General features: G+C 41.1%; 1 protein-coding gene across 4 annotated transcripts in view; it reads right to left on the reverse strand.

Moving 5' to 3' along the window:
* Positions 1 to 24,599, reverse strand: part of SPOPL (speckle type BTB/POZ protein like) — a 71,114-nt gene that overhangs the window by 13,450 nt on the left and 33,065 nt on the right. For all 4 annotated transcript variants that reach the window (XM_030210230.1, XM_030210232.1, XM_030210228.1 and 1 more), the window contains 3 exons: positions 15,562 to 15,739; positions 15,411 to 15,466; positions 7,916 to 8,038 (listed from right to left, as the gene is read on the reverse strand). In XM_030210230.1, coding sequence (XP_030066090.1) covers positions 7,916 to 8,038; positions 15,411 to 15,466; positions 15,562 to 15,739 — 357 coding nt within the window. The remainder of the gene's footprint in view (positions 1 to 7,915; positions 8,039 to 15,410; positions 15,467 to 15,561; positions 15,740 to 24,599) is intronic.

Consider the following 24,599-nt stretch of genomic DNA (forward strand, 5'->3'; position numbering starts at 1 on the left):
TAAGTTTCCCAAATTTGAGGTCTCTAACTGCAATAGTTGCAGATCTAGACCCCCTTTTCTGAAAGGTTGTCAGTCCATGAGCACGCGACATTTACCAAAATGCCATTTTTGGGGTCTAATAAAATCCCAATACATTTATAAGAATGGCTAAAAAATTCAAATCCTGTACAGTTTTTGATGCTAATTCCGATGAAATACATTTTAACATTATGGGTGCAAAATCCAGTCAAACAAGTTGACCAAAGTGTGCAGCAAAATTGGTTGCAACTCATCGGAACATATTTGGACCAATATTCAGACCGTAACAGCTTCCATGCAAAGATATGGACTTCAAATTTTGAACAAGCATTATGCTTGTGCTGGACATAATACTGCCAGATTTGCAACTAACCAGCATCTATAACCGCCCTGCAGGATCTCTTCAAAGTTGGCACTGTCAGCGCAAATGGTAAACATACCAAAGTTCAAAGCCAATTATTAAAAAAAAAGAGTCTGCCTGAATCAGCTTGTGAACAGTATCATCTGAAAGAGAAAATTGTGCTCTACAACACTGATATGGTTGCAATGTTAGACCACTTGGCATGGAATGACCCGTATCAGTATGTTTTTTGATTAAGACTGTGACCTCTTTCACCTTCTCTCCAAAAAGATTAACTCTGTGGCAAGTCTGAATATAACACAGAAGATCCAGCTTTAGAAAAGGTTTAAGTAGGTAATACTGGAATATTATGAAAAGTACAATCTTTTCCATCCCCAAGCCCCACTACACCATTACTAAAGGTAATCTTGCACCTATTAGTAAACAGAAAATTTTGAATTTCTCTATCATTGTCATATAACTTGTGCGGCACCACCTCCTGCTACTTTATCCTTTCTAAGATGTAGGCCACAAAAATGAACACAGTACTGCAAAATAGTGAACACACACATATTTTCAAGGTATGCCTAAACCATCCCCCCCACTTTCAAATCTGTATGATCTGGCTGTATAGATGTACGGCCTCTTCTAAAATTGCTAATCACATAGCAATATAATAATTTTCATGTGGATGGGAATTTTCAAAAAAAACATCCAAGTCAGAATTGGGACATTTTGCTCATTATATCCACAAAAAATGTCCATCTTAGAGCCATTTTTGAACAGGAATAACGTGAGCTGGTCAGTCAGAGCACTTTTTTGTAACTTGGACACGATTGAAACAGGTCTAGATAAAAACGTACTTCTTTTGTGCGCAAGACGTTTCCTTCCTGAGAACTTCAAAATTCTGGGCCTGCCCAAAACATACCTCCAACATGCCCCCTTGCTATTTGGATGAACTCAGTGAAAAACATCCTAGTGTGTGGAAGTGCGGCCAAAAAAGCAAACAGGGTGAAAAGAATTATTAGGAAAAGGATACAAAATAAGACCAAGAATATTATAATACCTTTATATAGTTCCATTATGCAACCTCACCTTGAGTACTGCATTCAATTCTGGTTGCCGTATCTCCAAAAAGATATAGCGGAATTAGAAATGTTCAAAGAAGAGCAACCAAAGTGATAGAAGAGATGGAATGCCTTCCATAAGAGGAAAGGCTAAAGAGATTAGGGCTCTTCAGCTTGGAAAAGAGACAGCTCAGTGGGGATATAACTGAGGACTACAAAATCCTGAGTGGCGTAGGATGGATAAATTGAATCGATTTTTCACTCTTGTAAAAAGTACAAAAACCAGGGGACAGTCAATGAAATTACATGAAAATAGTTTTAACTCAAATAGTAGGAAATATTTTTTCACTCAAAGAATAGTTAAGTTCTGGAACTTGCTGCTGGAGGATGTGGTAACAGCGGTTAGAATATCTGGATTTGAGAAGTTCCTGGAGGAAAAGTCCATTGTATGTTATTCAGATGAACATGGGGGAAGCCACTGCTTGCTCTCGGATTTGTAGCATGGAATGTTGCTATTAACTGGGGTTCTGTCAGGTACCTGTAACCTGGATTGGCCACTGCTGGAAGCAGGATACTGGGCTAGATGGACCATTGGTCTGACCCAGTATAGTTAACAGGAGCGTAGCTAGACCTCACAGTGGAAGGGGGCCAGAGCCCGAGGTGGGGGGGGAGGGGCATATTTTAGTCTGCCACCATTCCCCCCACTGCCTTGCCACTCCCACTGCAGCAAATAGCTTGGCTGGCGGGGGTCCACAACCCACACCAGCTGAAGCCTTCTCCGGCACCGCCGCATTCCCTGCCCTGCTCTCACTTCCTCCTGATGTCCTGCATGCTCCTTTAAGTGAAACTGAGCATGCTTGTGATTCCTGTCTTGATAAAATATTCTAGGTTTTTAATTTGCATGTTACTTCTAGATATAATAAATCAACAAAGCAATCGATAATAAATTATATTCACAGTTAATAAAGCCTCCATAGACAAACATTGGTGTATCAGTTAAACCACATATTTATCTAGATTACAGTGGAAAGATCTTTATGAGCAATCAGTTTAATTACAATGTTTTATATAACCCTTTGGTACTCACAAATCTGTGTATGTACAGTATATGTGTATACACACAAATGTAAAGGATTAGACAGTAAAATTTCTAATCCTTGAGACCTAACCTAAAAGTGTTTAAAAATGTCTTTTCTCAGATCAAGGAATTTTTTTTTCTACATTTCTCTCCTCTAGCATTTAGCTTAGTTTTAAACTTAACATAATTTTTTCTCTTCTCACTCTGACCAAGGACTGGAAACGCCCTGCCTCTGGGGGTCCTTTACTAAAGATTAGCTTGAGTTATCTGTAGCAGTGTCTATAGGAATAAAATGAGGCCTGATGCAGATAACTCAAGCTAACCTTTAGTAAAAGACCCCCCCCACTGTTTCCATGCTGTACATCTTCAATACCTGAAGATCTCTACTCTTACTCTTTGTTTACCATAAATGCATATTCAAGAATACAGCTACAAAATTTGAACAAAAATTTGTGAAGCATAACGGTGTTCATAGTTAAACTCAAAAGCTATAAAGTAATTTTCTAGAGAAACACGCGTGTGACAAATTGACAGGACTACTCAGCTAGAGAGACTGATTACACTGGTTCTCAATCAAAACTTATCTAGGTTGTGTGAGCATAAGGAATGTGCTGCTTTATTTTGAGGCTACCCATCTAAATGATTATCCCTTTGTAGACAACATAAAGCTGTGGCGTCGCTACATAGATGATGTTCCTTTGTTCTGGCGAGGTAGTGAGGAAAAGGTATTGGACCTTATTCGATGGATGAACAGAAGTAAATCTTAAGTTTAAAGCACAATTTTGATTACCATCAGATTGCCTATTTAAACATTTTAATAAAGAACAAAGGCGCTTACAAACACCAAATTGAAGTTACTGCCAGGTTACCGCGTGGCCCTTGCGATAATTTCAATTTTGGTGTGTGTCTGCTATGTGTGTTTAAAAAAATTTTGTTATTTTCTGCCGTGCGTCCACTACGCACATCTAGTGGCATTTGACATGCGTAGACCATTACTGCCCGGTTACCGCGCGAGACCTTACTGCTAGGTCAATGGCTTGCAGTAAGGTCTCAGACCCAAAATGGACGCATGGCAATTTTTATTTTGTCACATGTCTGTTTTCAGCCAAAAAAAAAAAAAAAAAAAAAAAAGAGGCATTTTTTGTAGGTGCGCTAAAAAATAATTCTGCGTCTACACTGCCACAGGCCATTTTTCAGCACACCTTAGTAAGAGGACCCCATAGTTTTTGTACTACTATTTTCACAAAGCCTACTGACCAAAATAAGCATCTTGGTTCAGCAGTTTTCACAACTGAAGCCTTAAACAGAATTTACCATATAGTCAATTGCTACATTTACACAGATCGTGGTCTGATTTTGGGGAATATGAGAAACAAGCTGAAATATTTGTAGACAAATTAAAAAAAAAAGAGGTTACCCTAACACAAGTAATAAGGGTTATATCAAAGCTAAATGTTCAAGTAGAGAGAATTTATTGGAAGACTGAAAAAAAGTAAAAATCCATGAATAGTGGGTACTTTAAATTCACCAACTAAGCAAATAATATTCAAAACATTATTAGTGAATATTGGAAACCATTACTATTTTAGAGGAAGTAAAGTCACTGTGGCATATACAAAGCAGAAAAATCTTCAAGACTGGTCAGTTCCATCTGTGTTGGCAAAATGTCTAAGATTATTGTGAATGTCTTTGGGACATTTTCCGTTTGTTCTACTTCAATGACTGCTATGTATTTTAAACATCCAACACTTAAGAAAAAAATTAGGTTCAGACACTACTCTCATTGTAACATTTAAGAAAAAGAAGTTTTGTTTGTAAGGTCATATAAGGCCCCTTTTACTAAGCAGCATTAAGACCAATGTGGGCTTACCGCTCGCTAAACAGGAAGTACCATCAGGCTACCACAGCAGCCCAGCGGTACCTCCCATCCCTAGCACGCCATCAAACCCGGTTACCGCTGGGTTAGCGCGGGAGCCCTTACCGCCATAAGGTAAGTGCTTTACTTGCTGCACGGCCATTTCCTGCAGGAAAGAGACTTCCTTTTTACCTGCTGTAGTTTTTATAAACGGACACCACACGATGGTATGCCCTAGCAGAGGCCATATTAATTTTGTTCTGATTAGGCGGCTCTTTCTATATTCACTTTTAATTTAATAACACAAATATGCCTCTCTCTTTTTTAGATTGATATTTTCCAGATGGATATTTAGACGTTTGCATATTAGCTATGAGATTTATATAAGTTTTAATTATGCATCAGGATTGGCTGTAGTATAACCTCTGATGATGTTTTAGTTTGATGCAGAATGTTGGTGTCCCCTTTGTTTGATTTTATAAAAGAACATTTCAGATTTACTAGAATAATTTGTTAGTAAGTTACATCATCATAGGTTTCTTATAAATAGCACTTTTGTTTTATTGGGCCACAATCGCGGTAAATGCATCCATGTGTTTTAACTCTGTTGGTATTAGTGGCTGTGTGTTGGAAGTTTTTAGTGCGCTATTAGAGTAGCGAGGTGTGATGCTACTTTGTGCTTGCATTTTTTGTTCAAGGAGGCATATGTTCGAGGTCCATATTAATGCAGGGTTTTGTTTTCCATCTGATTAGATCAGAGAGGCAATATTCATATAATTAGATTGTAAATTTCTTTAGGCTTACAGTATTTGGACAACAATTGATTTTTGCACTCTCTTTATTTAACCCCTGTTGTCCAATGTTGGATCTTTGAGATATTTATACATTATAGACTCTTTTTACAAAGCAGCATTTCTGATTAGTGTGCACTGAATGTGAAGAAACCCATGGCAACTGAATGAGCTTCTCTGCATTCAGAGCACCGCTAATCAGTAGCGCTGCTCTGTAAAAGGAGCCCTATATTTCGGTTTTATGTAAAATAGACACTTATGACAAGAACTAGCTTATATAAGTATGATTAGAATAAGCATGCGTGGCGTTTTGCTACTGGAATTGATGTTTGTGATACCGGTGTTACTTTGAATATAAGTAAAGCCTTTTTGGCTTCAAAGATAGATGCTTTAGACTTTATTGATTGTTTCATTATTAATATATATATATATATATATATATCTATATATATATATATATATATATATAGATATATAGATATAGATATATATTTTTTTTAAGTTTTTATCAGTAGCGCATTTGCTGAGTTATGTTAGTGGCTCTGCAAATGCACATCAGGCGGAGGTACTTTTTGTTTTGATTAGTGACCTCTAAATAAAAGATTTTTAAAAATTCAAATTTTGTTTACAATATACTAATATATTAATTTTGTTAGTTTTGGGATGCTGCTATGCCTGCTGTTTCTAATTTTTCAAAATCTGTCCCTTTAGTATGGACATGTCATTTGGCCTTAACTCTTTCTTTATTGAAAAAGCTATGGGGCTGGATGGGATACATCCCAGGATACTGAGGGAGCTCAGGGAGGTCCTGGTGGGACCTCTTAAAGATTTATTTAATAGATCTTTAGAGCGGGAGAGTCAAAACAGGAGTGGAATTCCAAGGACTATGCATGCGAGTCTGGTAGTGACTATCCTTCTAGAGGATTCCAATTTGGTCATGTCTGGACAAGGTACCTTCATTGTGACTTTTTGGCATTAGAACATAAGTTATAGACACTGATAAAAGTGATACTCTTTTAGGGTCAAACAGTGTGTTATTCCAGATATTTCCAGGGCCTCCAAAAAGAGAAGCAAGTTTTTCCTGACAAGACAGTTATCTTCTCTAGCGTACCATTTTTGCGCTAATCTTCATCTTTGGGCATGATTAATTATGCTAATATAAAATATTTCTATGACCCTTTTCAATTGAAGAACTTCCTTGATCATAAGTTTTCTACTCCTGTTAATTCTGAGTTTGTGGGAGGGGAAGTGGGTTAAAGGATAAGATTGTTATTATTTTCATTAATACCAGACTTAAAGAAGTCTTATTTTAAAAATTTCCTTTGATGTTATTTCATGATCTAGCCCTATTGCTAAGATATGTTCTCCTTATTCAGAGATTACCTGCTTATGTGCTACTTATTTTACTTTTTTTTTCTTTTATTGGAAAATTAGTTGGATTCCCTGTTCTTTTCTTGAAATATACTGTTAAAACTGCATAGATAAACAATAACAACAAAAATCAGGTTAGCGATAGGCTAGGAGCCACTAGGCAAGAAGGGGATGAAGTGTTTTACTATGTACCAAGTTATGAATCCCAGAAAAAAAAGTATTTACTAGGGCTCAAACCAACAGAAAATACTCTTTTGACATATGTTGGAGAGAAAATATTTAGGTTTTTTTTTTCTTTTTTTTTGAAGAAATGTAGCGCTATATTTTGCATTATGATCCTGTGAGAAGAATTACAATCTTACTGACAGAGAAGCTAGGCTTAAATGGCTCTGGGAACCCTCATAAGTGAAACCACATATCTGCTGAAATAATTCTCATTATTTTTTGGAATGCCAGACAAGTTGAGCAAAACCAGGAAAAAAGTGGAAATAATGATGGGGAAACAATTCAACTACCTCACACATTATCCCTCAGCTGGGAGCTGCAGGAACCTAAGAGAGAGGGGTGAAAGGAGGAGGAGGATGGGAGAACTCATGGGGATTCAGAAAAAAAATGATGCTGAAGGATGAAAGAAATCAGGGCAAGTCGGAGAAGAAGCTAGGTCAACCTAAAGCCATAAGGGCAGATTACTTCATTACCCTGAGTAAGCTTTGTTCTTAGTCATGAACATTATTATGTGCCTTGCTGTGGTTCATTACGCAACAGTACAACATGGAACAATGCTGTGCAGCTGCTCTGTCACATTATTTGACAAGTATGCCCAGTATGGTGCTGATAAATTAATTTGACTTATAATTAACATTTGATAAATAACTTTCCTCTTAGTGCACATTTAGTTGATGCAGTCCTAATGGTAGGAATAAGCTAATAGCATGTAAAATGCTCCCATTTACTAACAGTGGAAGAGCAGATAACTAGAACAGTCAGACAAGTCCTTAATATATGACTATTAACCTTTGGGCAGCAAAGTAAAAAAAAAAAGTGTTTTAAAATATTTAAACATGATGCAGCATATCATTAAACAAACAAAATTAAAAAGGAATGCAATATGTAAGGGGGTAATCTTATAAAACATTTTTCCTATGTGCTTTTACTGGAGATAGATCAGAGTGGCTATTTTATGAAGGAATGTGCGTTAATGCAAATTACACATGTGGGAGATCATTTACTAGCAGCTAGCTAGAACTATCCCCAGTAAAAAGGACTTGGGCATCTATGTTGCCATTATAGAACAGACGTCTTTTTGGACTTTCCATATGGGCGCTCGGTTATAAAATTGCCCCATGTATGCATGGAGAGAGCCCAATTTTTCAGCTTCAAGAATTAAACACTTACTTTATCTGCTGCTGCCAACAAGTTGTCAGCCATTTTATCAAGATTTGGTGCTTTTCCTGTGTAAATGAATCTCATCATCTCTTTAAATACATCTGGATCTACATCATTTATTTCTACTCGGTTCTGGTAGGCACGGGGGAATCAGAAGAAATAGAGAAAACAATTTGTTTTAATAAAATTAGAAAAATATATTTCAAATATAAGCTTAAATCATACTCAAATGACAACTTCCCTATATAATGGGAAGATTTTGCATCTTACTCATGTGATTTTATTTACAATTAATTATTTTAGCTGTTTATTAAGAGATTGTGTTGGATTGGATAGTGTAGTATAGAAACAGTGGAAATAAATAAATACAAACTGTTTAGTTGTGATCAGGTAGACTCAGCACTATGCTTCACACATGTAAAACATTGTATTCATGCTCAATTGGCATACAATTCGGCATACCTTTGTTATGTTGTTCAAAATTCCAATAAAGAGTTTGTAAAATAAACCACTACAATTTTATGCCAAGTTAAGTTTTCTTTCCTGAGATTCAATGGGGAAAGAAGGTCTGGCAAAAGGAAATTTGTAAAATAAAAATGAAACCTTTCTGGGCTAGAATTCTCTCTCATAAATAGAATATCATCATTGAATTGTTATTGAGTTAAGGAGAACATGAGAGAACCGGACCAGAAATAAACAAGAATGAACTGTGGACTGTAAATTAACACAGAGTTGCACAGATGCGATTCAACACCGATTAAAGTTCAAAGTTTTGGTACACTGCAGGCTTATTTTATTTATTTTTACTTTATTGGGGTTTATTTACCACCTTTTTGAAGGCATTCACTCTGGGGCCCTTTTACTAACCCGCATAGGCACCTACGTGCACCCAATGCGCATCAATTTGGAGTCACCACCCAGCTACCGTGTGGCCCAGGAGGTAATTTTGCTTTTTACGCACATCCGCTAAACACGCCGGAAAATAATTTTTATTTTCTTGAGCGCGGCGGAAACCAGGCATTAATCGTCATTCTACGCGTGTAAATGATTACCACACAGTTACCGCTTCAGACCTTACCGCTAAGTCAATGGGTGGCGGTAAGGTCTCAGACCCAAAATGGGCGTGCACCAATTCTTATTTTGCCGCATGTCCATTTTCGGCAGAAATTAAAAAAAAAAAAAAAAAAAGTCTTATTTTTACAGATGCGCTGCAAAAAGGATCTGCGTGCGCTCAAAACACACACCTACACTAGAGCAGCCCATTTTTCAGCACACCTTAGTAAAAAGGTTCCCTCAAGGTGTAAAACAAACATAACCAACAGAATTACAGCAGTAAAAATATTCAAATGACAATGCAAAGTATGGCATATCATACTACTTACAATGCCAACAAAATATGTAATAAAATATTTTAGACAGTGTAGGGTATAAGCAAAGATGGAACAGAGATTAAGAGGAGAAAATAAAGGGACTAATTTAAAGAAAGTTGACCATGACTGGAAGCCTTTGCTAATTTATAGAATCTCAATTCAGTATCTTAGTAAATGTCAGAGAGTTTTCCCCTGAAATACACAATATGTTTAAAGTCCCTTCTTGGGGAATGGGCTGAGATTACATCTAGGTTAGCCAAATCACCTATGTCACAACCAAGGAATGTAACCACCTCTACTCCGTAAGTAGTATTAGTATCACTGGGCTCTCTTCTCAGCCGCCTATTTTCTTTAGTGGAGATACTATTTTCTATTTCCTTAGTATTGTGCACTGCCTCCTAAATTGTAATTGTGGACTATAGATGATCAACTGATCAAATGTTTGAAAGTAAGATTGAAATAACTATTTTTGTTAGAATTTATTATGACAAATAGTCATCTTTTCTGTTTCAAGAATTTTACTTGAACTTAAAATGTAAATGCAATTAATAAAAAAAAGTCCCTTCTAACTATCCTCCCTATACCAGGGCTTTCTATTCACCAGCCCAGGTCCTCTCTGGAAGGGGAAGAAGGGTCTCTGGGGAAGGAAGTGATGTTTCCTGGGAGTTTGGATGCTACTGGACTACTTGAAGAGATGCTAATCTGAAGTATCTCAACACTGGGATCTTCCTGGTCTCGTATTACTGCTTATTTCTATAGCACTGCTATACAGACATGGCATTGGACACATAAGTATAGTCCCTGCTTCACAGATCTTACAATGGTAAAATTAGGCCTTATCTGATAATTTTCTTTCCATTAGCCCTGATAGATCAATCCAGAAGATAGAGAGAATGCCAGAGCTCTGCCATATAGTAGACTGTGCAGCAGCCTTGTCTTCATATAATCGATACTCAAGCAGGAAAACTGAACAAAACTCCAAACAACTTCTTGCTTCATCAAAACGAGAACACCAACCCCTCCAAAAGGAGAACCTGAGAGTTCTCGGGGCATGGGCATGGAAAGCCAAACTGCACTCAAAAACAGCCCTGATAAACAGAACCATTGAACATGCAAAAATTACTATGTGAGGTCCAAAGCGCTCATAAAAACTTCTGCCAGAACTCTTCACCGGACTCCTAGAAGGAGAAAGAACAATGCAACTAGACACTGTAGGGCTCTGGGTTGATCTGTCGGGACTAAAAGAAAGAAAATTAAAAGGTAAGGCCTAATTTTACCTTCCACAGCGTCCCACAGCTCAATCCAGAGATTAGTGGGATGTAGAAAAGCAGTCCTCAAGTAGGGCGGGACCGTCGACACCTGGCTACCAAGACTGAAGCCCCAAAGGCCGAATCTGATCGCGCTATCACATCCAGTCGATAATGCCTTGTAAAGGTGTGCACCGAGGCCCACATGGCTGAACGGCAAATGTCTTCCACTTGTAGGGGTATCTTCCAGCTGACTCATGTGGAAACTAGAAACCACTTTGTGTAGGAAGGAAGGAATAGTCCAGAGCTGAACTCCAGCCTCCGTGAACGAAAGAAACGGGTCCATCATGACAGCGCCTGCAATTTCGAGATGCACCGTGAAGAAGTCATTGCTACCAAAAAAAAAAAAAAAAAAAAGAAAAAAAAAACTGTCTTCAAGATCAAATCCCTTCATGGACAGCCGATCAAGAGGCTCAAAGGGCACCCGCTGAAAAGCTCGCAGCACTACATTAAGCTGCCACTCTGGACAGAGGTGCTTCCGAGGCAGACAAATTATTAATGCCACACAGGAAGCGCACCACGTCCGGGTGTGCTGCCATGGAGACCCCTTGAATCCACCCATGAAATCAGGCCAACACTGCAACCTGCACCTTCAGAGAATTCAAGGCCAAACCCTTCTCCAGACCCTCCTACAGGAAGGCAAGCAGGTCTGCCACCGAAGATGCGCTCTAGAAGTGCACCAGACCGCAAAGGTCTTCCAAACCCAAGCATAAGAAGCCTAAGCAGAATTTTTCCAAGCCTGCAGCAATGTACTAATCACCATCTCCACGTACCCCTTTATGACTCATGCGTGTCCTCTCAAGAGCCAAGCCCTAAGACCAAAGGGGGAGGGATCCTCCATGAGGATGCGGCCCTGCCGTAGTAGCACCCTTCCCTCTAGAAGGTGCAGGGGACAATTGACCAAGAGTTGAATCGATCTGCAAACCACAGCTGACAAGGCCAGTCCAGTGCTTCCAACACCAAGAGACTGGGATACTGAATGATGCGACCCAGGAGTCGACCAATCATGGGCCACTCCACCAGGTCCAACACATTGTGGCTGAGGAAGTCTGTCTGCACATTGAGCTAGCCCACAATATGGGCCATGGAGATGAGCTTCAGACTCATTTCCACCCACTGGACAGAGAAACATCGCCTCCTTAGCAAAGGGAGTGCTCTTCATGCCGCCCTGCCTCTTCATATAAGCCACCGCAGTGACATTGTATGAGAGGACTCAAAACGGGCTTGTACTGCAGCAACGCCTTCTGCACCATTTGGCGTTCCAAGCAATTGATGGACCAGGTTGCTTCCACCGGAGACCACAAGCTCTGTGCCATTCTTCCCATGCAGTGGGCCCCCCCCCAACCCAAGAGACTGGCATTCATCGTCACAACCACCCAATTTGGGACCGATAGGAAGGCACCCCTCTGCAGGTTGTGGCTCTGAAGCCACCACCACATGCTAAACCTGGCTCTCGGTGTCTAGGGGAGCCGGAGGCCATAGTCACCCTCCAGGGGCAACCAGCGACTCAGCAGAAACTGTTGGAGAGGCCTCATATGCACCCAGTCCCACAGTACCACATCCAGCACCACCACAATGGAACTAATTACCTGAACAAAGTCCCAAACCCAAGCAACAGCCTGGACACCTGGAGCCCAGTTTCAACTGCCGCCACTGTGGCGGAAAGACCTTCCCCTCCTGGGTGTTGAAAACCACAACAAGGTACTCCAAGCATTCAGAGGGGCTCTTGCCCAGATTTATGACCCAGCCTAAGGAGCGTAGCAACTCAACCACCTGAGCTGTAGTGAGTACATTTTTCCCAGGAGGAGGCTTGGATAAGCCAGTCATACAGATAAGGATGGATCCAGATGCCCTCCTTCTGGAGAAAGGCTGCTATCACCACCATCACCTTGGAAAAGTTTGAGACCGAAGGGCATGACCCACTGATCTGATGTAATCTCAGCCCACTCACCAAGAAAGAGCAACAAACACCCTCCCATGGTTAATTCCAGAGGAAAGGACAGAGACCCTATTATTGCGAGGTCTAGGAGGAGAGTACACCACGGGGGTTAAAGGAAGCTGAGGAACCTCTCGAAAGGGCTGCTGGCACTGCAGAAAGTGCTGCTTCGAAACAGCATCCGATTTCCCAGGTCTTTACCTCCTAGCCTCCTGAAACCAAGCACAGTACTGTGACGCCCGGGAGGATGGCTCCACTGGCAAAATTGTGTTCTTAGTCACCACTATATTGAGGGAATCAACCCTAGGCAAAGGGAAACCAAGTCCTCCGCTGGAAGCAGATAAAGGCAGAACATCGCCCTCACCACCTGTAAGCCCACCTCGGGGGAGTCCCACTACGTGGAGACCAATACTTTTCATTGCCAAATGAATATGGAAAAATTTGGGCGCTCCCTAACTCCCGCTGTCAATGGGTGTGCTTCCACCTCTGAGACTGGAGGGTCTGGAGATGAAATTTTCAGCGCCTCCAGTGACCTGGCAATCAAGGAGGGAAGTTCTTCTCTCCTGAAGCATGCCATGGTGAGGTCAATCTCTGTCATTTGGTGGCAATTCCCCCTACTCCAGGGGACCCTCCATGGAGCGCAAAGTGGCAACTGGGGCCAGGTCATCATGACTCCGCTCCACCGAAACCAGGGAGAGCACATCTAGCTCCTCCAGGGAATCCAGCCGCGCCTGTTTGGAATCCGGGCCCACAGGGAGACTCCCCTCCCCAAGAATTCCCTGCTCCAGGCAGACCTGGCTGGCGCGTCATGAGAAGGAAGGCCTTATGCATCACTAAAATGAACTTCGGAGAGAAAGGGATGACATCCGAATCCTTTGATAGACCCCCGCGGGTAACAGAATCGAAGCACATCCCTTATCAGTCTCCTCATCCACCAGAAACTGTGTCATACTTGGGGCAGGAAACGTGTGGTGAGGCACTCAAAATGGCAGCTGTCGCGCTGCGGGAAAACAGCGGTATCTTCCAAACCTCTCAAAGGTTCCTCTGCCGCTGCATCCGCTGTTACCACACATACCAGTGGTAGTCCCACAGTCCGAGGAGAAATAAGAAGAAGGTCCCGCTTTCCATAGAACACAGAGATTAAAATTCAGACATCCAAGTTAAGATAGGCTCCATTCTGTTTCTGTTTTAGAAAACGATCTGTCAAGTCTTTTCTAAGATACCTACAGGAGTGCATGCATTTCAGTCAGCACAAATGGCAGGAGAAGCCATTTTATAAATACATATGGTGAAAAAAATGAATGACACGGATCCATCAGTTTCCATGTTGGCACTTACATGTTGATGCGATTCTACCGGTTCCACATATAGCTGCCCCATTTTACAAACCGACATGTGTAAGCGCCATCAATCAAGTAGTGAGGGTGAAATATTAACTTAGTTTCATTTTGAAGGTTCAAATAAACTACACTGGAATAAGGGAAATGAATGCTTTTTTTTTTTTTTTTTTAACTTATGCATGACTGAGCTGGTATAAAACCCAACATGGAGATTTTTCCCCATACATCTGCATTTCTGGTGTGTGATGTACACGTCAAAATACTGCTATTTATACATGTGTTTTTAAAACAAAGGCCTAAAGGACCCTTTTAGTAAAGTGTGGAAAATTTTGCACTTACATGGTAACATAATAACTGACAGCAGATAATGGCCTCTATGGTACATCCAGTCTGCCCAACAAGGAAACCAAAGTTGTTTCTCCTGCTCCATGCAGATTATACCCCTCTATGCCATGTTTAAAGTCTGAAGGTAATTTAATTTTGCTTTGAGTCCAGATTCTTTATATATCTACCACATTCTCCATGAAAAATTACTTCCTGGTATTACTCTTATTTCTACCACCCTGCAACATAGTAACTGACAGCAAACAATGGCCTCTATGGTACATCCAGTCTGCACAACAAGGAAGCCAAAGTTGTACCTCATGCTCCATACAGATTATACCCCCCTATGCCACAACCTTAATTCATGTCCACTAGTTCTACCGCTTCCCTTCTCTGAAAAAGAACTGTTTGTTTATTAATACCTTTCAAGCATTTAAACATCTGTATCAGCTTTTTCTCACCCCATCTTTTTCTCTAGGATATACATATTCAGGTCTTCAATAACATGAGGGAATTCATGAAGGATCATACCATAATCCCTCCAGCGGTCAGCTGCTAAAATCAGAGCACCTTTTTGTACCCTGGATGTGACTGAAACAGAACTAACTAGACACATTCTTCTTTTTAGACTTGGACGTTTCTTTTCATTTGATTATTGCTATTAGCTATCCTAATTTTGGGCCCTCCCTCGTCCCACTGGTTATGAAGCAGAAATCAGGCTGAGAAAAACAGGGAAAAACTTTCTAATAGGTAGTAAAAAGGAGCTGGACTGCAGTAAGTGCAGGTTATACCCATCAACAATTGTTGTTAGCAGCAAGAGTGTGTCTGCCTTCCCCACCTTATATATGATCATTGATTAGGCACACCTGCTGGTTCATTGGAACTCATATTTCTCAAACTTGGGTTAAGTTTGCAACTAAGTGACATGTTTCTAGTTTCCGGTTACACATGATCACGGGTTTAAGTCCAAGAAATAAAGAAATATAAGTAAAACGTCTGTTCCAGGTAATGTGAGGTAAATGAAGACTTATGTTGAAAACCTGTCTGTCTCTACAGATAGGTGCTGCTTAGATTTATAAAAAGTAAAACAGAGATGCTTTGCTCCACTTGCTACTTTAAATCAAAATATACCTGCTTTAATTTTTAAAGAAAAGTCTACTTCCCCACTCTTGGTACATCTACAGATACAACAGGTTTCCTTGCAATTGCTGCATAAAGCTGCTTTACCTTTTTGCTTTCTTCCATTTCATGTTCAAACATTGCATTGAACACCGGCGAGCGAGCTGTAACCAGAGAAAGAAACATTAGAGTGCTTCCATTTAACCTTACTTGTCAATGAACTGATCATAAAGAAAGGTAATAGAATGATAAATAGTACCTGCAAGAATCGATTTATGAGCTTTGAATTCTTGTCCTCCTACATAAAGGCTACAATCTGTAAATCTTGACATTTCCCATAGACTTCCTAAATCTTCTGCTAGTTGGCACTCGGGTACCTTTAGAGTATATGTATTAGATTGTCCTGATATATTTACAGAGTCTTGGACAACACTTACCTAATGAAAAACAGAACAAGAAACTTTTTGTCACACTCCAACACCAAAAGCCATTCATTAGTCTTCTACTAAAACTTTTTTTTTTAATCACAACATCCAGATGTACAATGAGCTCCAAACTGAAGTGAGGAAAATGTTTATAAGATAATCTCCAGTTAAACTGTTATAAAGAAACTTAGCCCAAACACTATGGTGTTCCAAAAGAATGCAGCAAAACAAAAAAGTTTGCTTATTTATTAATTTTTTTTTCATCTGAGGATTTCAAGTCTAAAATAAATTTGGAAGCATTAAACTGAATCTAAGATGAAAGGTTTGCAAAGAACGAATAAGCAGCCACAAAATATGACTATAGTATGAACTCTGACATTAGCTTGGCACTTACATCTTAAAATGAGGAAACCCTACAGCCGACACATCCAAGTTCTTTCAACAGTTGGTCACATGATCACAAATCTGTATGTGAGTAGGCCACATGATTTTGTTTTAGATGGTTATAACATGATTCATATGCATCAAAATCTGTGAATCTCTTCTGAATTCTGGCTTCACATCTACCAAATAGTTCTGCAATTCTTCAAAATCATGTGTACTAAATAAAAAATGTTAAAAATGCAAAATATCTCAAGCAGGCCATATCCCAAAAGTCTAGTGGGTTGCATTTGGCCCACAGGGCACATGTATGCTTCTGACCTACAGTCTGGGGGATCCCTCTGAATATTTTCTCCTATACACCTTTTATATTTTCACAATCTCTGCCTAAGAAGAATGGAAGCATGAGGAACTAAATTAAAAAAAAAAAAAAAAGAGTCTTTTTTTTTTTTAAAGGACATAAGTGTATGTCAGCTTTGTTTACTGGTTCAAGAAGTGTTAGTCATCTTCTGGCAGTTCTTTTAATGATACCACAACAAGGACAACAGCTGCTAAGTCAGCAGCATTTTTTGGAAGTGTGCAATGATCCAAGTTATAAAATGTTCTCATTTTTATCAGTACTAACAATCAAGGTATGACAAAACTAAAATGTCTATTTGATGGTAAAACGCAGGTACTTAACTGCAGCAGGTGTTTTCCGAGGACAGCAGGCTTTATATTTTCACAAGTGGGTGACGCCGATCCGCGTTGTCCAGTCCGGAATTTACCAAAGTCCAACGAGAGCTTTGTGGAGCGTGAGACACACTCCACCGCACATGCGCGAGTGCCTTCCCACCCACCACGAGAATGCGGTTTCCTCAGTTTAATACTACAGCTAAAAATAAAGTAAAAATACTACGAAGGAGATAACTCCAAGGGGAGGTAGGAGGCATTGTGAGAACATAAAGCCTGCTGTCCTCGGAGAACACCTGCTACAGGTAAGTACTTGCTCATTCTCAGAGGACAAGCAGGCTTATAATTCTCACAAGTGAGGAATCCTTAGCATCCAGGATCATCAAAAACAACAAATATTGGTCAACTGGGCCTCTCAAAGGAGAGGACATAACTCAGATTAACCTGAAACTATATACAAACAGAGTGAGTGCAGCCTGGAACAGAATAAAAATGGGCCAAACAGAGTCTGCAACACTGTCTGCCTGAACTAACTGTCGCGTCTGGTATGCTGCTCAAGGCAGTAGTGTGATGTGAATGTGTGGACAAGACCACGTCGCAGCCTTGCAAATTTCTTAAATGAAGGCTTTCCACAAGTGGGCTACCGATGCACCCATGGCTCCGATATTATGAGCCATGACATGACCCTCTAGGGGGCCAGCCCAGCCTGGTCATAAGTGAAGGAAATACAATCTGCCAGCCATATGTTTCCCCAATGGTGACCCCCATCCTGTTGGGATCAAAGAAACAAAAAGCTGGGCAGACTGTCTGTGGGGCCTTGCCCGCTCCATGTAGGCCAATGCTCTCTTGCAATCCAAGGTGTGCAAGCTGCTTTCACATATTGAGAGATCATGCGTATGGTTGCATTACCCTGCTCAGTCTGTTGACCAGGGTATTGCTTTTGCCCACCAGATAATCATACATGTGACACTCAATGCAAAAGACTGGATAGCACACTTCTTGCTGCTGAACTGCTGATTCCATCTTAGTGTTTTTGAGTTTTTCAATAATTTAAAACTTGCTACAGTATTAAGGATATTAACCTAATATAAAAGTGTCTTTTAGATTATATAGTATATTGAATGATTTATTGTTTCCTTCTTAGATGGTAATGAAATGTATTTAAAACTCTGTAAGAGCACTTGCTTATTACCCCAATTACGATAACTGACTATAAATGAAGAGTTGTCCTAGAGGTGGGTGGGAAGACTAAACTGGATCCTGCAGTGCCTGCTAGATTCTGTTAATGCTATGGTACAAAGTTTTTAAAACTAAGTGGAAAAGACTATGGAGATTAGTTGATAAAATTTGCTTTTTATATTTTTATTTTGCCTAACACTAACTAACCTACAATTCCTCCTTTAAACTCCAATCTTTAAGTTCCCAAAGCACAAAGCAAAATAGCGTTCACTTACCAGAGAAATGTCCTCTTCTCTCGGAACTTCTCAGAAAGAAAGTTCAGTGGGACCTTTCCTCTTTATATAGTTTTGAATCTAAGGGGCCTCTTTTAAACAGGCTCTTTGAAGCTGACTCAGCAACCTATGCAAGTATTCTATTTCCCCACACCTTAATTAACACTTAACTGAGGTCGCTGGATGAGCCACCTCTCCAGCAGCCAAGGAACAGAAACTAACTGCCTTTTAGAACAAGAGTTTTTGGCTGTTTAGTTTCTACCTCTAGAAAAGGTTTCAGTTTAAAACTATGGGAAAAATGTCTATTTCTAGAGAAAATTTCAGTTTAAAACTATGAGAAAAGAGTTTGTACACAATCAAGCTTATTTTCAAAGCACTTAGCCTTCCAAAGTTCCATAGAAACCTATGGAACTTTGGAAGGCTAAGTGCTTTGAAAATATGCCTCTATGGCACTATGTGTAGAGCCTTTAAATGTAAATAAGATTTTGCATTTAAAACTTTTGGTTTCTAAGCTATATAGTGCAACAGTTTAATTTTCTGTATTTACTGCAGTAAAAATAATCTACTGTACTTCCTTCAGCTGAGGGAAAATTAGGTTCTTACCTTGATAATTTTCTTTCCTTTAGTCACAGCAGATAAATCCATTAATTGATGGGTTGTATCCACCTACCAGCAGGTGGAGATAGAGAACACTGAAAGCACATGATGTTCCTGGACGCCCAGCCCCCTCTGCCTTCAGTATATGAAATTTCCAAAGCAGAGTGAATAAGAAAGACAAAATAAACTTGCCTCACAGAGAACAAATGCCCCTGAACCAGAGCAATAACCAAACAAAGGAGGGACGTTATCAACCTCCTGCAATAAAAACAGCATGTAGTAACTCTGATAGCTTGTCTTCAAGTACTCCTGATGAGGCACAATGTATGTATGCAACATCTGTACAAAAACTAAAGTCAGACAGGGAGGGATCATGACTAAAGGAAAGAAAATCATCAAGGTAAGAACCTAATTTCCCCTTCCTCGTCATCAACAGCAGATGAATCCATTAACTGATGGGATGTACCAAAGCACTCCCTAAGTAGGGTGGGAACAGGCAACTCCGCAAGCAAGCACTTACGCTCCAAAATGCGTATCCTGCCGCACTGCCACATCCAGCCAGTAATGCCGCACAAAAGAGAGCTGAGAAGCCCAGGTAGCCGCACGACAGATCTCTTGAAGAGAAAAGACACCCGTTTCAGCCCACAAAAAGGACATTGCCCTCATAGAGTATGCTTTAAACGTTTCAGGCGGCTACCGCCCTGAAAGCAGATAAGCAGAAAAAATGAGTTCCTTAAGCCAGCGGGCTACAGTGGCCTTAGACGCCGGAAACCCCCGTTGGGGACCTGCCAACAGAACAAATAAATGATCAGAATTCCTAAACTCATTTAACATCTGCAGATACTGCCACAAAGTCCTGCGAACATCCAAAAGGCACAATTGCCCAAAGGAGTCCGGAAACTCCTCCTTACAAAAGGAAGGAAGAAAAAAAATGGGCTGGTTTAGGTGAAAAGCTGAAACCACCTTAGGCAGAAAGGAAGGCACCTTAGGAACAGTTACTTCGGATTCCGAGAACTGTAGAAAAGGATCCCGACAGGAAAGAGACTGAAGCTCAGACACTCTTCTTGCAGACGTCATTGCCACTAAAAAAACTGTCTTGAGAGTCACATACTTCTCAGAAGCCCGTTTAATAGGCTCAAACGGAGATCGCTGGAGTGCCTTCAACACGAGCCCCAGGTTCCAAGCCAGACAGGGCGACCGCAAAGGAGTACGGGGATGAAGCGCCCCTCTGAGAAATCGGACAATATCTGGATGAGCAGCAAGGGACAAGCCGGAGACTTTCCCCTGGAAGCAGGCCAACGCTGCCACTTGACCTCAAAAAGAATTGTAGGCCAGGCCTTTTGCAGCCCGTCCTGCAAAAAGTCCAGCAAAAGCGAGACTGTCACCAGAGTCAGCGAGATAGACTTTGGAGTACACCACGCCTCAAAAGTGCGCCAGATCCGAGCATAAGTCGAAGAGGTAGACTGCATGCGAGCCTGCAAGAGCGTGGAAATAACCTTATTAGAATAGCCCTTGTTCCTCAATTGCGCCCCCTCAAGAGCCAGGCCGTAAGACCAAAGCGGCAAGGATCTTCCATAGTCAGCGGACCCTGAACTAACAAGTTCAGAAACCGAGGCAAAGGAAGAGGCGCGTCCACCAGCATCCGCCGGAGATCCGCGTACCACGGATGCCTTGGCCAATCCGGGGCTATGAGAATCACCAATCCTCGGTGCGGGCGAATCCGTAGTAGTACTCGCCCTATCAAGGGCCAAGGAGGGAACACATACAGGATGCCCGAGGGCCAAGGTTGAGCCAGGGCATCCAACCCCGCCGAGCGAGGATCTCTCCTTCTGCTGAAAAAGCGAGGAACTTTGGCGTTTAAGCTTGACGCCATGAGGTCCAAGCCTGAAGTCCCCCATTTGGCACAAATCTGAAGAAAAACTTCATCTGCCAGTTCCCATTCCGCAGAGTCGATTTGATGTCTGCTGAGGAAATTGGCTAGTACATTGCTCTGACCAGCTATGTGAGCCGCAGACAGCAGCTCTAGGTGGCGCTCGGCCCAGTCGCAGATCTGAGATGCCTCCACAGCCAGGGCCCTGCACAGAGTGCCACCCTGACGATTGATGTAGGCCATTGCTGTCGTGTTGTCCAACAGAACTCGGACAGGAAGACCTTCAGCGTCCTGTGGAAGGCCAGAAGAGACTGAAATATCACTCAGTTCCAAGCAATTGATGGACCATCTTGCTTCCGCGGTTGACCACAGACCCTGAGCATAGCATCCCCGGCAATCAGCTCCCCAGCCCGAAAGGCTGGCATCCATTATCACCAGACGCCAAAAAGGAAGAGCCAGTGGCATCCCCTGCCGCAGCATGCTGTCGGAAAGCCACCAATCCATACTGCGCTGGGCCGCAGGAAGCCACCTTAGTCTGCGTTGGTATTCCTGGGAAATCGAAGACCATCAGTTAATGGATTCATCTGCTGTTGATGACAAAGAATATAAGTTATCACACAAGTCCTGGAGCCCGGTTTCATGATCAACACCAAAATGGGAGAGTATCTCAAAAATGTAATTGTATAGAGACTATTTTTGACCATAGATGTTTTCGTACTACTAAAAAATTGATTTTTTTTATTGGTGGGGAGGGGAGAATCTAATTTAGAATAAAGTACGATTCTGTTTTTTATTTTTTTACTATTAAATAATGTTCATATAATAACCAGTACTCACTTAAAAACAAAAAGTTAATTTTTTAATTTCTGTTTTATTAAATATATCACAAATTAGAAAGTAGCTAAGCGGTTTACAAACAAACAAAAGCAATTCAATTATCAGGAAACAACAGGTGAATAAGAGGAACCTAGATAACATTTGCTATCATATAGCTTAAAAGGGATAAAGGAAATGGATATAAACTAAAATTAAAAGAAATGCTATAGGGAGGAAAGGGAGGTGAAAAGGCTACACAATACACTAGTGACACAGAAGAATGACTTGGGTTGTGGCGAGGTAGCCAAGGGACGAATTAACAATTAATTCCTGTAAGACGTACAGGTTAATCATGAAGTAGTGGGTAATGAGGGGAAGACTTGAGAAAATATGGAGAGTTTCATACAGAAGGAGTTACAAAACTTAAAACAGGAGGATCAGACAGACTGAAATTGTATATGATGATGGGAGAGAACAATTAATAACTGTTGGGCAGAAAGAAGAAGATTTATTTGGAATATAGGGCGTCAAAACTATGTAAGAACGAAGGTAGGCCTGTATAGATAATCTGGTGAACAAGGAATGCTATTTTAAATGAGACACGATAGAAAATGGGGAGCCAATGCTCAACTATAAGACACAGAAATAGTATCAATTATGAAACAAAATAAAACTTCACTTGACCAGTGCATTTTTTCTGGCAAAAGAGGTGCCAGTACTCAAATGCTAGGCCACCCTTTAGGGGTGGGGTGATCGCTGAGGGATCCACCCCACAATGGCCAGGTCCCCTGCAACCAGTCACAGAATCTGTGACAAGGCAGAATTGGTGTGTAGAGCTTGAGCTCTTTCATTTAAAACTTGGGATCCATGGGTCAATTTTAGCACACAACAGAAAAGGTGCCAGTACTCAGTACCTCCAAGTATCCCCTCAAAAAAAGCCCCGCACTTGACTAAGGGTTTTTTTTTTTACTAAGCTGCGTTAACTCACGTGACCTGTGGCAATTCTGAATGTGTGCACGCTAACCACACAAATAATTTTTCTTTTGCGGGGGGGGGGGGGGGGGGGGGGGTCATGGGAGGGCATTCCTGCTCTAGCAAGTTAGCATATCTTCATTGTAACATAGTAGATGACGGCAGAAAAAGACCTGCACGGTCCATCCAGTCTGCCCAACAAGACAACTCATGTGTGCTACTCTTGTGTTGTCTTGTTGGGCAGACTGGATGGACCGTGCAGGTCTTTTTCTGCCGTCATCTACTATGTTACAATGGGGCTCATTTTCAAAGCACTTAGCCTTCCAAAGTTCCATAGAAACCTATGGAACTTTGGAAGGCTAAGTGCTTTGAAAATATGCCTCTATGTTACAATGAAGATATGCTAACTTGCTAGAGCAGGAATGCCCTCCCATGACCCCCCCCCCCCCCCCCCCCCCCCCGCAAAAGAAAAATTATTTGTGTGGTTAGCGTGCACACATTCAGAATTGCCACAGGTCACGTGAGTTAACGCAGCTTAGTAAAAAAAAAAAAAAAAAAAAACCTTAGTCAAGTGCGGGGCTTTTTTTGAGGGGATACTTGGAGGTACTGAGTACTGGCACCTTTTCTGTTCATTGCTGTGCACTAATGGGTTAGTGCACAGATACTGCATGAACCTTTACTGCCTACCAAATAGGTGGCAATAAACATTCACGCGATAATTTTTAAAAAGGCCGCAACTTTAGCGCATGGCAATTAACGCAAAAAGAAAAAAAAAAGGCCACTTTTACGGCCGCAGGCAAAAATGGCTTTAGCTCTTAAACTACATATGCAACACATAGGGGCCCTTAATAAACCACGTTAAGCACTTACCTCCAGATTCGTATAGGTCGCCCAATGAATCATAGATCCATGCACAAACTATTTAGCTAAATAGGCAAAATCAATTATTGCTGTTAAGCACTTAATTGGCAGTAATTAGGAATTACGCACAGATCTGCCCTATACCCTATTCTATAATACGTGTGCAACTACAAAGTGGGCCTGGCCACGGGAGGGACACGAGCGGGTCAGGAGTGCTTCCAGAAATTAGGTATGATGCTATAGAATTCCTGCATTTGTGCATCTCACTGCCATCAGTTGGGAGCAAATTGCACACTAAGCTAGTATTCTGTAAAGGTCGTTGGGTGCAGAGCACCCTTTACAGAATACTTGCACCTGTCTTTGGTGCCATTTACAGAACCTAGTATTTAACACAGTGTTAACTGGGCATTAACTGCTAGAGCAGAGCTGCCTTAAGTGACTCTGCAGCATTTTCACAGTTACAGCACAGTAAACCTATTGTAAAGTGGGTTTTTTTTTTTGTTTGTTTCAGAAGGTGTGGCATGGGCAGAGAGTGGGCATGGAAGGTGTTTAGAAGTTAACATGCTGTACTTACCACACACTAAGGGCCAGATTCAGTAAATGGTGCCCAATGCTATTCCATAAAGGGCATCAAATTCCATACCGAACTTTGGGTACAAGGACTTACACCAGCTGAAACCAGATGGAAATCCTGGCACACATGATGGGTGTGCATCCACAGTGTTCTATAATACTGCACACAATTTTACAGAACCTCCAGGTTCGCCCATGCCCCTCCCATGGAAACACCCCCTTTGCACTTGCAGACGTATACACTTAAGGCAATATCCTATAACTGGGCGAAAAGTGTTTATTTGTGCTCCAATCTGCCCTTTCAGCCCTGTTTCGGCACCTTGCATCCATTGGAACACGTTTCCACGCTGAAATTTGGGACCAAAAAACTTTAGGCACCATTTATAGAATTTCCTCCTATCTGCCTAGCATGGACTTAATATGAGATCACTTATTGGTTCCTAAATAAGAGAAGCTAAGTGCCTCTGAGTTAACCGGAAGCAGGTACCGTGCATTAATCCTAATGTTAACATATGACCTGCAATGGAAAATACAACAGCCACACTTTAAGTTTTGCATCTTCCACACTTCAATTTCTTGCATTAAAGTGCTTTATGTGCTAAATCTAGCACACTCTAGTAAAAGGGCCCCATAAAGAATACATTTAAAAATTAACAAATTAGAACTGTTGTTCCAATAT

Source organism: Microcaecilia unicolor, chromosome 7, assembly GCF_901765095.1.
Source record: "Microcaecilia unicolor chromosome 7, aMicUni1.1, whole genome shotgun sequence".
NCBI classification, from domain to species: domain Eukaryota; kingdom Metazoa; phylum Chordata; class Amphibia; order Gymnophiona; family Siphonopidae; genus Microcaecilia; species Microcaecilia unicolor.